This window comes from Phalangium opilio, unplaced genomic scaffold (assembly GCF_054372755.1).
Source record: "Phalangium opilio isolate 3A_F unplaced genomic scaffold, DU_Popi_V2 ptg000013l_1, whole genome shotgun sequence".
Classification (NCBI taxonomy): Eukaryota; Metazoa; Arthropoda; class Arachnida; order Opiliones; family Phalangiidae; genus Phalangium; species Phalangium opilio.
Window position 1 is genome coordinate 4,929,419 of NW_028324148.1, and position 14,300 is coordinate 4,943,718.

General features: G+C 36.7%; 2 protein-coding genes across 4 annotated transcripts; both read right to left on the minus strand.

The window, feature by feature from the left end:
- Positions 1–4,449: 4,449 nt before the first annotated feature.
- Positions 4,450–8,731, minus strand: LOC149707900 (uncharacterized). Of its 3 annotated transcripts, none has more exons than XR_016380711.1 (2): positions 8,621–8,731; positions 4,450–5,353 (listed from the first exon to the last, which is right to left on the minus strand). XR_016380711.1 is itself a non-coding variant. In XM_089864180.1 (2 exons), the coding sequence occupies exon 2, from the start codon at positions 7,894–7,896 to the stop codon at positions 7,591–7,593; it is 306 nt and encodes a 101-aa protein (XP_089720306.1). In that variant the 5' UTR covers positions 7,897–7,938; positions 8,621–8,731; the 3' UTR covers positions 7,209–7,590. The 3 variants fall into 3 exon arrangements, 2 of the variants coding, with proteins under 2 accessions (XP_089720306.1, XP_089720305.1); XM_089864180.1 differs by lacking the exon at positions 4,450–5,353 and adding an exon at positions 7,209–7,938; XM_089864179.1 differs by lacking the exon at positions 4,450–5,353 and adding an exon at positions 7,209–8,078.
- Positions 8,732–9,674: 943 nt separating this feature from the next.
- LOC149707901 (uncharacterized) lies at positions 9,675–12,181 on the minus strand. Its single transcript, XM_089863833.1, has 2 exons — positions 12,054–12,181; positions 9,675–11,243 (listed from the first exon to the last, which is right to left on the minus strand). The coding sequence occupies exon 2, from the start codon at positions 11,067–11,069 to the stop codon at positions 9,675–9,677; it is 1,395 nt and encodes a 464-aa protein (XP_089719959.1). The 5' UTR covers positions 11,070–11,243; positions 12,054–12,181.
- Between the last annotated feature and the right edge of the window lie 2,119 nt (positions 12,182–14,300).

Sequence of the window (14,300 nt, forward strand, 5' to 3'; positions counted from 1 at the left end):
AATCGTTTAAAATAAAGTTATACCTATTATCATCTCAAACTTTGCTAATATTGACGTTTAAAGTGAAGGGTACCCCTCTTGCCCGCTTTCTTCAAATTTTGGGGTATATATACGATTCGTTTCCATTTTAATAGTAAGGAAAAAGCGCAATTGCGAAAACCTTTGGTGGCGATCCCACCTTAGGGAGGCTAGACGTTTCTCGTAACCCTAGCTGATCGCCGCGTATATCCTAAAACCAAACGATGATAATGGAGTAGAAGCCAATGAGACAGATTGGTGTCTATGTGGAATAGACGGAAGACCAGTAGATGGTGGTGTTTAGAAGCCAGAATGTACAGACTGGTGTCCAAGTGGGATGGACAAAGACCAGAAGATGGTGGTGATTAGAAGCCAGTATGTATAGACTGGTGTCCAAGTGGGATGGACGAAGATCAAAAGATGGTGGTGATTAGAAGCCAGTAAGTACAGACTGGTGTCCGTGTGGGATGGACAAAGACCAGAAGTTGCTGGTGTGAGAACTCAAGTAGAGGAGCCATTTCCGTGACTGTGAAAGCAGTTCGGAAATGGCGAACACGTTTGCTCCGATTTGGAAACTGCGAACGCGGTCACGTGGGTGTAACAACAGACACACACACAGACACCCATACACAAACACACAGACAGACAGACACACACACACAGACACACACGATCGTTACAGAACCTCTCCGTGACATACGTCACTCGGAGAGGTAAAAATCAATCAAAATGGCAAAATTGAGCTCTTTGCCAGAAATTAGGGAACCTTTAAAACTAAGCGTTGTAGGTAGGCCCAAGGGCATTTTCCAAACGGTAATCGGACTCCGCAGAAAACGCCTACCGAAGAAACAGAATTTATGCGGTACTGAGTCAAGCCCTATTAGGGCGAGAAGTAACCGACATTCTTTAACGCCTGTTAAGGTGGGAGATGAAGTGTACCCGGAAAGTACTGAAAGAATAGAAGAAGCAGAAATTTGGCTTACAAAACCTCGAGTTTTAACCAAGGAACATGAACTAAGTGTTATTACGAGAGCCTATATCTTTTGCGAAGTAATAGACGCTGCTCAACTTATTTTAAAGGCACAGTTCAAAAATATAACAGCCGGACTGAACTCTTTGTTTAGAATTAGTACAGGCATCGGGAAGCAAGACATCCCTTTTATTCAAAACAATGTAGAGAATGAAGGTTTTTTTGTTCAAATTTACAATGTCAGAAGCCATTTGTTTTGCGCAGCCGGATATTACGGGGAAGAAGAAGCTAACATATCAATTTACGATTCCCTCACTTATCAATCTTTGGCGCACAGAATTCAAAGGTTACCACAGTTGGTATCGCTTTTAAGTGGACAGTTCAAGAATACGAACGTTGAAAAATTGAACTTGAAATATGTTAAGGTGACCGAACAGGTCGAAGTAGAGTGCGGCGCTCATGCCATTGCAAATGCCTTGAACGCCTGTTTAAATATAGAGCCAGGAACAGTAGAATATCATAAGGCCGATGACGCCATGAGAAAGCATTTGCACAGTTGCATGGAAAAAAACCATTTAACTCCGTTTAGTGTTCGTGTACACGATCCCACCTCTTCAAATGTGTTATACGAAAGTTCACACAAACTCGTGTACTGCGTTTGCAGAAAACAATACACAGGAGCTCGCATGATCCAGTGTGATAAGTGCTCGGAGTGGTTTCACGAAACGTGTGTGAAAACCTCCAAAAGACGGCCCAAAAAGGAATGCAAATGGTTTTGTGAATTTAGATGTGAACCCGACACAATTGATATCTAATTCACAAATATCTGAATGAAAAAATAATGTCCTCTATCGTTCATACCTTGTAAAATAACAAACAATTAATGTGATTTTTTTTTCTTTTTTTTTATCTTTTTACATCTTTCTGAAGAAAACTGATCTTATGCTCATCTTAACAAATATATTTTAGTTCATTAAAGTTTTATTGTGGTATTAGAAGTTTATTTATAACTTAGGTCTTTTCGTAGCTTTTTCCCACCAGGGAGGGAATCAATTTCCCACTCGGACTCTGCGTATGAGTAAGTTCTTACAGGGAAAGTATACAAAAAAACACATTTACATAGATAATTTGTAGATTCAAATATGTATGCCTCGTTGAAATAATCTTAACTTGATCAACTTTACACAATCAGTTTTATTAAAAAAAACTTATGTAGAAAATGTTACCGTGTGAACGCACCTTGATACTCAATCTTTCTCTTTCAGAAACACGGATTTAATAAAAACTAAGAATTAAATATTATCGTGTGAATGCATCTTGATGCAAATATCTAGGCTGGCGCACAACCGCCCCCCCCCCCCGGAGCGGCCGTGTCTATTTTGGCCTGAAGGAATTTGCATCACAAAAAAATGGCGAAAATAGCTGGCCGTTTGTTAACTTACTCTTTTGGTCTGATAATTTTGACGCCTGAAAAACAGGCCTAAATAGTAAGGTCCGCGCGGCCGTGTCTATTTTGACGCCCGAAAAACAGGCGTAAATAGGAAGGTCCGCGCGGTCGTGTCTATTTTGGCCAGAGGGAATTTTACGCTCAAAAAACAGGCGATAATAGCTGGCCGTTTGTTAACTTTCTATTTTGGCCTGATAATTTTGACGCCCGAAAAACAGGCGTAAATAGGAAGGTCCGCGCGGCCGTGTCTATATTTTTGGCCTAAGGGAATTTTACGCTCAAAAAACAGGCAATAATAGCTGGCCGTTTGTTAACTTACTATTTTGGCCTGATAATTTTGACGCCCGAAAAACAGGTGTAAATAGGAAGGTCCGCGCGGCCGTGTCTATTTTGGCCTGAGGGAATTTTACGCTCAAAAAACAGGCGATAATAGCTGGCCGTTTGTTAACTTACTATTTTGGCCTGATAATTTTGACGCCCGAAAAACAGGCGTAAATAGGAAGGTCCGCGCGGCCGTGTCTATTTTGGCCTGGTAATTTCGCCGCCCGAAAAACAGGCTTAAATAGGCTGTGAGTCCCAGAGAGCTATTTAGGCCTAGCATGAAAAACAGGCCTAAATAGCTCCGTCGGCCTCCTACACTATTTAAGCCTGTTTTTCGGGCCAAAATAGTGGGCCGCTTAGGGGCCGGCTAATTATGCCCGAAAAACAGGTATAAATAGCCCATGGATTATTTCCGCCCCGAAAACAGGCCAAAATAGACACGACGTAATAGGCCTTTGCAAGTTGGAAATTTCGAACACGATGAATACTTTACTAATTACATTAAACGACGTGATTTTTAAAACACAATATTCAGCGACATGTCATGTACCACTTTTCCTTTTTTTTCAAGCAGACGAACTCCTAAGACGGCTTGTTTTGGTCACAGCCGACTCGATCACGCTTTTGGCTGCACGAGCTATAGAGAATTTGGAAATGCCCGCCCAACGAATTTTTTCCTATGTAAAAGCGCTTACGAGGAATTTTCTGTTTTTTCGCTCGAAAAATCAAAGGAGTCAGCTTTTAACATGCCCGTCTATGGGAGGACCACCGTTTTTTTACCCTAATTTTGCAAATACTGGTTCAATATCTTGAAATTTTAATGAGATGTGCAAAATAAAGCTTGTTATTTTTGTGCAAAGCATCAAAAAAAGTTTCTCTTTTATAGTTTTTTGTGAGAAATTAAAACGGTTTTAATGTGTTTTCTTCGGTTTCACTGTTTCGAATCTCTTGAAATTTTAGGGATAGGTATAATGAAGGGTTTTAAATTATCGTGCAAAGTTTTAAAATAAATAGTTATTTAGTTCTCTCACGCCAAGAAGAACCGCAGGCGGCAGTGTAAGTGGACTAGCCTCCCGCGTTTAGCGAACGCAAGCTCCATCTAGTGAGAACAACTCTCCTAATATGGCGGCCCTTCCCCTGTGCGTTGGTTTCTCTTCAAGTATTTAATGGAATGGTCCATTAAATGCAATTCTTAACCTTACTAGCACAATTAAATACAATGCTCGACAATAAGATTAATAACTCCTTCCTTTTAAAACACTAACAAGCGAACATATATCATCACCATACCACAATCCCTCCCTTCAATGGCGAACCGCAACTTCCATACTACCAAAGGCGATAATGTGGCACGACTACTACAGGAAGGTCGGACTAATAGCCACATCGTAGATATACATCAAACGATGTGGCTACTTGTATAGAGATAGGAGATAGTTGCATTATCAGTGTCAGTGTTTCGATTTCACAAATTAAAATTCAAAACGCAAAAACTTTCAAAGATTGCCATCTTTTATTTATGTCTCCATTAAACAGTACAAAAGAAACGTTATTGAAAAAATGTAACAAGTACAATCGCAATTTTAAAGGACTTATTTAAAATTGCGTAAATTCAGAAAAAACATTTCTTGAACATGAAATTAGTTGAAAACATTTTTTGTTAAATAAAAACTACAAACATGTGAACGTTTATTTGGAATAAAGCTTTGAACAAAAACCCAGCAAAACTAGTAACTTTAAACAATAATAACTAAATAAGAGAAAACTAAACGTGAAAAAAAATTAGTATGCAATTCTATATTATTTTCTAAAAATTGCGTAGCTTTTGAAAGCAAATTATTGAATACGAAACTAATACGAAGATAACACAAGTGATAACCATGTGTGGGTTAATTTGAAAAAATGCTTTGGAAAAAAACCCCTGAAAATTGGGATTAATTTTCCCCTGTCACAGTGTAATCACTAAACAATATTTATGTAAGGGTGTAACTACAACTGCGCGCAATTCTAAATTACTTATTTAAAAATGCGCAGTTTTTAATAAAAATTATTCTTGGCACAAAATTCAATGACAACTCCTTTTGTTTAGAAAACAAATGCGCTAATTTGAACGAAAAAAAAAAACAAGAAACACAAGTAAACATTTGTGAAGTTACACTCGTTTTAACAACTTAATCTGAGCAATTGGGATCCAAGTCAGGAAAAAGCTGAATTAAAATACCAGCAGTGGTGTCCTCACTATATGGAAAGTAAATTGTGTTCTTCAATCTATTAAGGAGGTGTTTGGCCAAGTTCTCACTGACAACGGTACGAGTGAGGTAATATTTCAACAGATCTATATCGTAATAAGCCAACGTTTCGGTAATGGGAAGATGATAAGGAGATAACAAATTCTTGGCATAACTCTTGGGGTCAATACTGTCAATTACCATTTTAATGGATATATCGTCTTTGTTGCGAGCCAATTCAGAAATGATGTCATAAAAGAACGTTGAATCGATGGCTTTATTTATTTAACTCTTCTTTTGGGAATCTGGTCCAACAATATCTGAACAATAGCATACGGTTGTAGCGTCTGACAAAACTGAAGGATCCATCTGCAAAGTTTATCAAATCATAGCCATTTGTAGCTTCTATCGATCCTTTTATCTTGCAAATGTGATGGTCAAACGCCTTTACAAACTGCGTATTTGGCCACGCAAAGAATAATATAAGATCCATTAACTGTTCCGGCAGTTCTAAATGCGACACTAATTCACACATTTGCGTGCAATTTAACTGACTCAATAAATATCCCACAGCAGGTTCTTCTGAAAATTTTAAAAGTTCTTCTCTGTCATAAGTTGGCGCCTTAAAGGGAGACTCTCAGCTGAAAATCTTAGTGCCATGTTTTATTTTTTCCTGGTTTGTTTCAATTAAATATGAAGCCTCAAATTTTTTTCTGATTTTTCAAACAATTTTTTCAATGAAAATTAAATTTTTTAAAATTTGTTAGGCTTAGCAATGGGTCTCGATTTTAGCGCACTTACCTACCGGCCAATAAAAACCTCTTTAGGGATAGAGCCAAATCAGCCAATCCCGTGAGGGTTAGAAAATATTAAGTGGTATGTTGTCTGCTTCAAACCAGGCTTGGAAATAAGGTTTATTTCTGAACTAGTCCTCCGGACCAGTGACCCCTGATGTCTTAAATATGAAACTGGTCCCGGGACCAGTGACCCTTCCCCAATTTATTTTTCTACTGGTCCCAGGACTTGTGGTCGTTCTCTCTTCTAAAAAAATCTCTCTCGGCTTAGGGTTGTATACACAACAGGACTCCTGGAGTCGAAATTTATGTCAAAATGAAAATAATTAAAGAGGTCCCCATATCAATTTTTAATAAAAGTAGGAATTAATAAACTAGTCATTGGGACCAGTGACCCTCGCGTTTTGAATAAAAAAAGTGGTCCAAGCTATTAATAAACTGGTTTTTGACCTGTAAACCTGTCTTATTTCCTAGCCTGCTTCAAACAGGAAAAGCAGGGCGGGAAATAAGTATTTTTTCAGAGTGGGCTCGTTACCAGTGACTCCGCGGGGCCCGTCGTCTGCTAAAGTTTGAGGAGGATAGTAATTGTGTTGCAGCTTGACTCTGCTGAGGTGTAAAAGATGGGTTTTTAATTTTTTCCATCTCGAAGATCACAAAAAATAATAGTAACAATAATCTAAGAGCACAGATCTTCCCATTCCAAAGGCTAATAACTAGACACTCAAGATATACAACAAAATACGACCCGCCACATTTTAATATAATAAGATTACGAGAGTAATTTGAGTTTAAGTGAAACGTATAAAAGCGTAAACCTGCTAATTACTAAAGTTTCTAATCCGCTTATCGTTAAACGATCGAAAACGCGTCTTTCTTTCGAGTGCTAAAAAGTAGAATACATATTTCTGAACATAATGCAGACGACGCAAATGAGACTCGTCCGAGAAAACCTTTGGGGGCAGGGCCGGAAATAAGAAAAATTTGTTATAGGACATATGATGTGTCCAGTGACCCCCTGTTTGACTGGAAAATTTATAGGACATTGTCACTGGAGTGTGCAAAAATGGTGTCGCTTCTCCATAGTCAAGGTATCAAAACTTCGGAAAATTTATAGGTCAAAATGTCCAGTGACCCCCTTAGTTTTTAAAAAAATTATGGGACATTTTGAAATTTTATTGGACAATGTCCAGTGTCCTGTGCTTATTTCCGGCCCTGTTTGGGGGTTCACTCTTATAAATCGCGGGCGTTGATTGGCCGGTAGGTCGCTTTATCAAAATTCAAATGCATGTTTTGGATACAAAACTTCAAATATTGTTTGATACTATAAATAGCGCTTCAAAAAATCTGAAAAAATTCAAGGCGGCATATTTTAACATAAGGAATCAGAATAAAAATACTTAATTTTTGCCAATAGTGTCCCTTTAATAATATTTATGGCCTCAATTTTTCTTCTTCTGTTAAATTATTAAACAAAAATTGTACTGTTGACTCTCTAACTTGCAAACTATGAAAAACCATGACGAAAAATTGAACATCAATTGTCGTAAAAAAAGATGGGTCTAAAAAGGAATAATCCGGCGGGTCCAGCAAGAGCCCTCCTAATTTATAAATCCAGTATCTAACCATCAAATTTTCATCATCATCGAAATCTTTTAAATGCTGTTCTTCTCTGATTCTTGGCCACAATTCCATAATTTTATCCTCCAAACAATAATCACATGCCATTTTAAAACTGAATGACAAATCAAGGTCAGTTTGATTCTCTAGTAGTAACCTGGCCATCTTGAGCCGATTTAATGAGCCTTCAACAGTCTAGCTCAAATTGGAGAGTTGGTGATCCAAGGTAATATAAGTGACGTGGTCTTTAATTTCGTTAAGCCAATGAAATATTTCATCTCCTACATCATTCAATATCATTAGGGTCATTTCTTTAAAAAGTGTTGGTATGTTGGAACGATTCAATTCGGCAATTGCTCCGTCGTTCAGTGACTCGAGGTTTAACCGAAAACGCAGAGGATATCGCAAGGACTTTTTAATTGAACTAACCCATACTAACGAGGCGAATTTAGTCAGGGCTTGGCGTTGTAGAGAAATCATAGGCAGTTTGGCAAGCTCCATTTTGAATTGTTCAATACGGCTTTTAATAATTGGGCGTATTCCCTATGTGTTAATACTTGATGTATCGTTTCTTCAAAATTTCCAATAGCGAGTAATAATGTTAACTAATTTTTTTTTCATATGAATCTCTAATCCGTTCATCAGAAATTCTCCCTTTTGTTTAAATGCGTCTGACCTAAAACCTAGAACTAGATGTTATAAGGAATTTCTTCCATGCCAAACCAACATGCATTAATGCAGTCATTGCAAAATAAAACACAAATGAACGCAGCCAGAGCAAAATAAAACATTAAAAAAAAAGGGATTTCGAAAATGAAATACAATTCTATGCATTTTGCAAGAAGATAGATAAATAGATGGCTAAAAGGCATCACGATGGTACCCATAGTTAATTGTAGTTTCCGACAATTATCTTCAATTTGTCTAGCTTCCGAGATTCAAACAATGGTTTAAAATATGTATGGATTTAACAGCCACAGTAGAGTATGATGAAATACTAATTGAACGAGTACATCAAACAAATATATTTAAGTTAATGCCAAATTAAAGGAAATGCTACCCCATATGCCTCCCAAAACAAGCTCTAATTTCCTTCTAGAAAACGGATGAGAATTTGAGAAAGGACTCTATTTCCGCCCAAACGCCAAGTTTTCCAGCACAAAATAAACATCTATAAAGTGGCTTCGGCACAAAAGTTAATTTAGAACCAAGTAATTATAAATACCTTTGCAAGTTGCCAATTTCGAACACTCGATGAATACTAATTACATTAAACGACGTGATTTTTAATACACAATATTCAGCGACATGTCACGTTTCCCTTTTTTTTCAAGCAGACGAACTCCTAAGACGGCTTGTTTCGGTCACAGCCGACTCGATCACGCTTTTGGCTGCACGAGCTATAGAGAATTCAGAGATGCCCGTCCAAAGAATTTTTTCCTATGTAAAAGCGCTTACGAGGAATTTTCTGTTTTTTCGCTCGAAAAATCAAAGGAGTCAGCTTTTAACATGCCCGTCTATGGGAAAAACACCGTTTTTTTACCCTAATTTTGCAAATACTGGTTCAATATATCTTGAAATTTTAAGGCTTGTTATTTTTGTGCAAAGTGTCAAAAGTTTCTCTTTTATAGTTTTATTGTAAAATAATTGAAACGAAAATTAGCCATGATTAAAGGGCTAATAGCCACATTGTAGATGTGGCTACTTATAAAGAGATAGTTGCATTATCAGAAACAGCGTATCGATTTCACGAAATTAAAATTCAAAACGCACGAGTACCATCTTTTATTTATTATGTCTCCATTAAAGAGTACAAAAGAAAATTATTGAAAGAATGTAACAAGTACAATAGCAATATTTAAGGGACTTATTTAAAATTGCGTAGATTTCGGAAAAAAATCATTTCTTGAACATGAAATTAGTTGAAAACTTTGTTTGACAAAATTGTGTAGCATTTGAAAAAAAATTATTGAATACGAAACTAATAAGAACATAACAAAAATAATAGGCATGTGTGGGTTAATATAAAAAATGCTTTGAAAAGAAAAAACCTCTGTCACAGTGTAATCACTAAACAATAAACAATATTTATGTAAGGATGTGACTACAACTGCGCTCAATTCTAAATTACTTATTTAAAAATGCGCAGTTTTTTAAGAAAAACATTTCTCGGCACAAAATTCAACGACAACTTGTTTTGTTTAGAAAACAAATGCACCAATTTGGAAGAAAACAAAAAAAATAACAAGTATGTGTTAAGTTACACTCGTTGCAACAACTTAATCTGCGCAATTGGGATCTAACTCTGGGAAAAGTTGAATTAAAATACCAATAATGGTTCCCTTCATACCTAGAAAGTAATCAGGATTCTTCAATTTGTTAAAGATTTTTTTCGCCAAGTTCTTACTGACAACAGTACGAGCGAGGTAATATTTCAACAGATCCGTATCGTATGCAGCCAGCGTTTTATTAATGCGAAGATGATAATGAGATAACAAATTCTTGGCATAACTCTTGGGCTCAATGCTATCAATTAACATTTTAATGGACACAGTGTCTTTGTTGTTAGCCAATTCAGAAAAGATGTCATTAAATTTCATTGAACGCGTAGCTTTCTTTAATACTTCTTTTGGGAATCTAGTCCAACAATATCTGAACAAAATCGTGCGGTTGTAGCGTCTGACAAACTCGAAGGCTCCATAAGAAAACACCAAATCGTTGCCGTTTGTAGCTTCAATAGCGCCATTCATTTTGCCCATGTAATGGTCCAATGCCTTTAGAATATGTGTATTTGGCCACGCAAAGTCTGATATGTTCATCAATAATTCTTCAGGTGGTTTAAATTTGGATAATAATTCACACATTTGCGTGTAATTTAATTGACTCAATAAATATCCCGGACGTGATACTTGTGAATGTTGGAGAAGGTGGTCTCTTGCATAATTCGATTTTTTAAAAATAATATCCAAGGCCTGAATTTTTTCTTCTTCAGTTAAATTATTAAACAGAAATTTTGCTGTTGAATTTCTAAATTTTAAATCATAAACAACGTGGACGAAAAATTGGACATCAATTGAAGTTCCATCTAACAAACGGTCTAATAAGAAACTATCCAGCGGGCCCCCCAGCAAGTATCCGTCTAGTTTATAAAGCCAGTATTGTACCATCAAATTTCCTTGTATCATCGATATTCGTTCATCGAAATCGTCTAAATCCTGTTCTTCTTTGATTCGCGGCCACAGTTCCCTAACTTTATCCTCCAAACAGTACGTACATGCCATGTGAAAACTGAATGACAAATCGAGGTCACTTTGATTCTCTAGGAGTAAAGTGGCCATCTTGGGTCGATTTAAAGAGCCTTCAATCGTCCAACTCAAATTGGTGACTTGGTGTTCCAGGGTAATGTCAGTGACGTCGTCTTCAATTTCAGAAAACCAATCAAATATTTCACGTCCAACTTCAGGCAATATCATCATGGTCATCCCTTTAAACAGTGTTGGTATGTTGGAGCGTTTCAATTCGGCAATTGCTGCGTCGTTCAGTGACTCGAGTTTTAACCGAAAACGCAAAGGATATCGCAAGGATTTTTTAATTGAACTAACCCATACTAACGAGGCGAAATTAGTCAGGGCTTGGCGTTGTAGAGAAATCATAGGCAGTTTGGCAAGCTCCATTTTGAATTGTTCAATACGGCTTTTAATAAATGGGCGTAATCCCTATGTGTAAATACTTGATGTATCGAATCTTCAAAATTTCCAATAGCGAGTAATAATGTTAACTAAATTTTTTCGATATGAATCCGTAATCCATTCATCAGGAATTCTCCCTTTTGTTGCAATGCGACTGACCTAAAACAATAAAACCTAAATAAGAACTAGAGGTTATTAGGAGATTCTTCCACGCAAAAAAAAAAAAAAACATGCATTAATGCAGTCATAGTAAAATAAAACACAAATGCACGCAGCAAAAGCAAAATAAAACATTCCAAAAGGGATTTCTAAAATGAAATACAACTCCTTGCATCTTGCAAGAAGATACATTGCTAAAACGCGTCACGATGGTACCTATAGTTAATTGTAGCATAAGTTTATAAGATATGTTCCATAAGTATGTCACTACTTCGTAATGTTAGAGGCTTAATGAGAGCTAGTTCAAGAACGACGTGAGAATTGACTACACTCGGTTTTGCAGTCCATCCTCTTCTTAAGTCTGTACTAAGCCTTTGACAGCGCCTCACTAGGCGTCGCTTTACGAGAATCTATGACGTTTCACCTACGTCACTTCATGACAAGCTCTCATTAACGAGTGACACACTTATGGAACATATCTTATAAACTTATGATCGTAGTTACCGACAACTATCTTCAATTTGTCTAGCTTCAGAGCTTCAAACAATGGTTTAAAATATGTATGGATTTAACAGCCACAGTCAATTTAGTCAAACGTAAGGGTATGATGAAATACTAATTAAACGAGTACCCAACTAACATATTTAAGTTGATACCAATTAAAGGAAATGTCGCCCCACATGCCTCCCAAAACAAGCTATAATTTCTTTCTAGGAATGGATGAGAATTTGATAAAAAAAATTCTATTTCCGCCCAAACGCCAAGTATTCCAGCACAAAAGTAAATTAAGAACATTTTAATTATAAAAACCTTTGTTAGTAGCCAATTCCGAACACTCGATAAATACTTTACTAATTACATTAAACGACGAAATTTCCAATAGAAAATATTCAGCGAAATGTCACGGTTTCCCATGGTTTTCGAGCAGACGGTCCGAGTCTCTCACCAGTCACCACAGCCCACTCGATCACGCTGGCTGCCCGTTCAATCGGACAAAAATCGAGAATATGCCCGGTTAGTACTACTTGGTCAAAGGAGTCTAAAATTTAGCCTTAGGTCTAAGGGGAAAATGCCGTTTTTTGGGGTAATGTGGATCAAATGTCGCGAAATGTAGTTGCGTAGTAATGTTTTCTAAAGTCCTACAAATTTTGAAGTTTTAAGCGTAAATAGTCTTTCTGTAAGCAATTACGACTAGGCCCAACCGATAACGTTCGTCAAAGGAGCCTAAAATTTGCATTATTTCTATAGGAAAATGCAGTTTTTTTGAGGTCGTGGAAGCAGGCTTTAATGGAACAGGATTAGAAATAAGACAGCTCAGACATAATAAACATAGCCCCAATTCTATCTCGCGCCAAGTTTGAAAATTACAGTTTTCCTGTTCAAAGACTTTCGTAAAGTTATCTCTTAAAGTTCATCACTTGAAAATGGAAACGGTCGATTGGAACCGAGGCTGTTAAAATCGCTTCGAACTGGTAATGAAGAGGGTTCAAAACTAGTTAGGCAGACCAGTTCTGAACCGAACCAACTCCCTTGCAAGTTGCAACCAAGGTCTATAGAGTTGCCGCTAATGATGCGCTCGCATACCGAAAAAAGAGAGGAAAACTTTCAAAAGCGAAAACTGCTGCCCCGCTCCTATTCTTTATAGGCTTTTCGATATATAAACTAAAGTCTGAGTGATACCTATGTCAATTCCAAAACTACTATACGAAGTATATCAAGGTCACTCTAAATTTCAGTCTGACTGTTTAAAGTAGACACGCGGGGGGAAGTAAATAAGCTTGGGTTGGAAAAAATACTTATTTGCTTGCTGTGAATAGTATTAAGAAAGTTAGTAAAGAAATACCACTCTAATAATGTTTAAAACTTAATTTTCCAAATTAAAGTTTCTTTACAAATATGTACGAAGGGATAATCGGTGTACGCCTTATGACTGCAGCAAATTAAAATACAAAACTTGATGATTTTTCAAAGATTATAAACTTTAACTCTTCTCAATTTTTCACTAAACATTAAACAAAATTTGTGAAATGATGCAGGTAACTACAAGTGCAATTATAAATTCCTTTTTCAGAATCATGTATACCTAGGCATAGTTTGAAAAATAAAATAAAAGTTGTATAGCAAGTGGTAAAAACTGTTTAACAAAAACATGAAATAATCGAGTAATTTCATCAAAGATTAATGAAATAATGTAACTACACTTACATTTGCAAATTACTTAATTAATTGCACGGTTTTTTAAGAAAATTATTGAATTTTAAAAATGAAGACATTAAGTAACGGCTACTTAATTATCGCAGGAAAAATCTGAACTAAAATGTCAGCAATGACTTCCTTAAAATTATTTAATAACGCGTGTCTCTCTGATATCTCAAGTAGGTTTTCGGCCAACTCTTTACTGTAAACGGTTCGAGAGAGGTAATATTTCAAGAGATCCGAGTTGTAAATGTGCAAAATGGTGATAACGTTTAAACCATAACCAAATAACAAGTTCTTGGCGTAATCCTTGGGTTCAATGCTATCAATTACCATTTTAATGGACACAATATCTTTGTCGCGAGCCAGTTGACCAAAGATTTCAAACAAAAACGTTGAACGACAATCTTCCATTGCTTCTTTTAATTCTTCTCTTGGGAATCTGGTCCAACAATATCTGAACAAAATCGCTCGGTTGTAGCGTCTGACAAACTCGAACTCTCCATCAGCAAACTCTACCAAATCATTGCCGTTTGTAGCTTCAATGGCGCCTTCCATTTTGTCAATGCAATGGTCCAATGCCTTGAGAATATGTTTAGTGCTCATTTTACCTAACCACTCAATCGATATAAGTTAATCAGATTTTAGCGGGCTAAGATAGAATGTTTACGTTCCCAAGAAAAATTAATTCCGTCGGGAACATTAAGAAAAGACGATTGTTTCATTGGACTGAATCCAAAATCCACCAAATGGCGGTGTTTGCGGTTGTATTGGGAGATCGTGTCATTAAACCGAAAGTTTTTAAGATCTTCGTCTTCCGTCATACCATTCCATTTTGTATTCTTTTACTTTTTGTAGTCT

Excerpts from the sequence above, each read along its gene's own strand:
- LOC149707900 (XM_089864180.1), bottom strand. The coding sequence starts at position 7,896 with ATGGAGCTTGCCAAACTGCCTATGATTTCTCTACAACGCCAAGCCCTG.
- LOC149707901 (XM_089863833.1), bottom strand. The coding sequence starts at position 11,069 with ATGGAGCTTGCCAAACTGCCTATGATTTCTCTACAACGCCAAGCCCTG.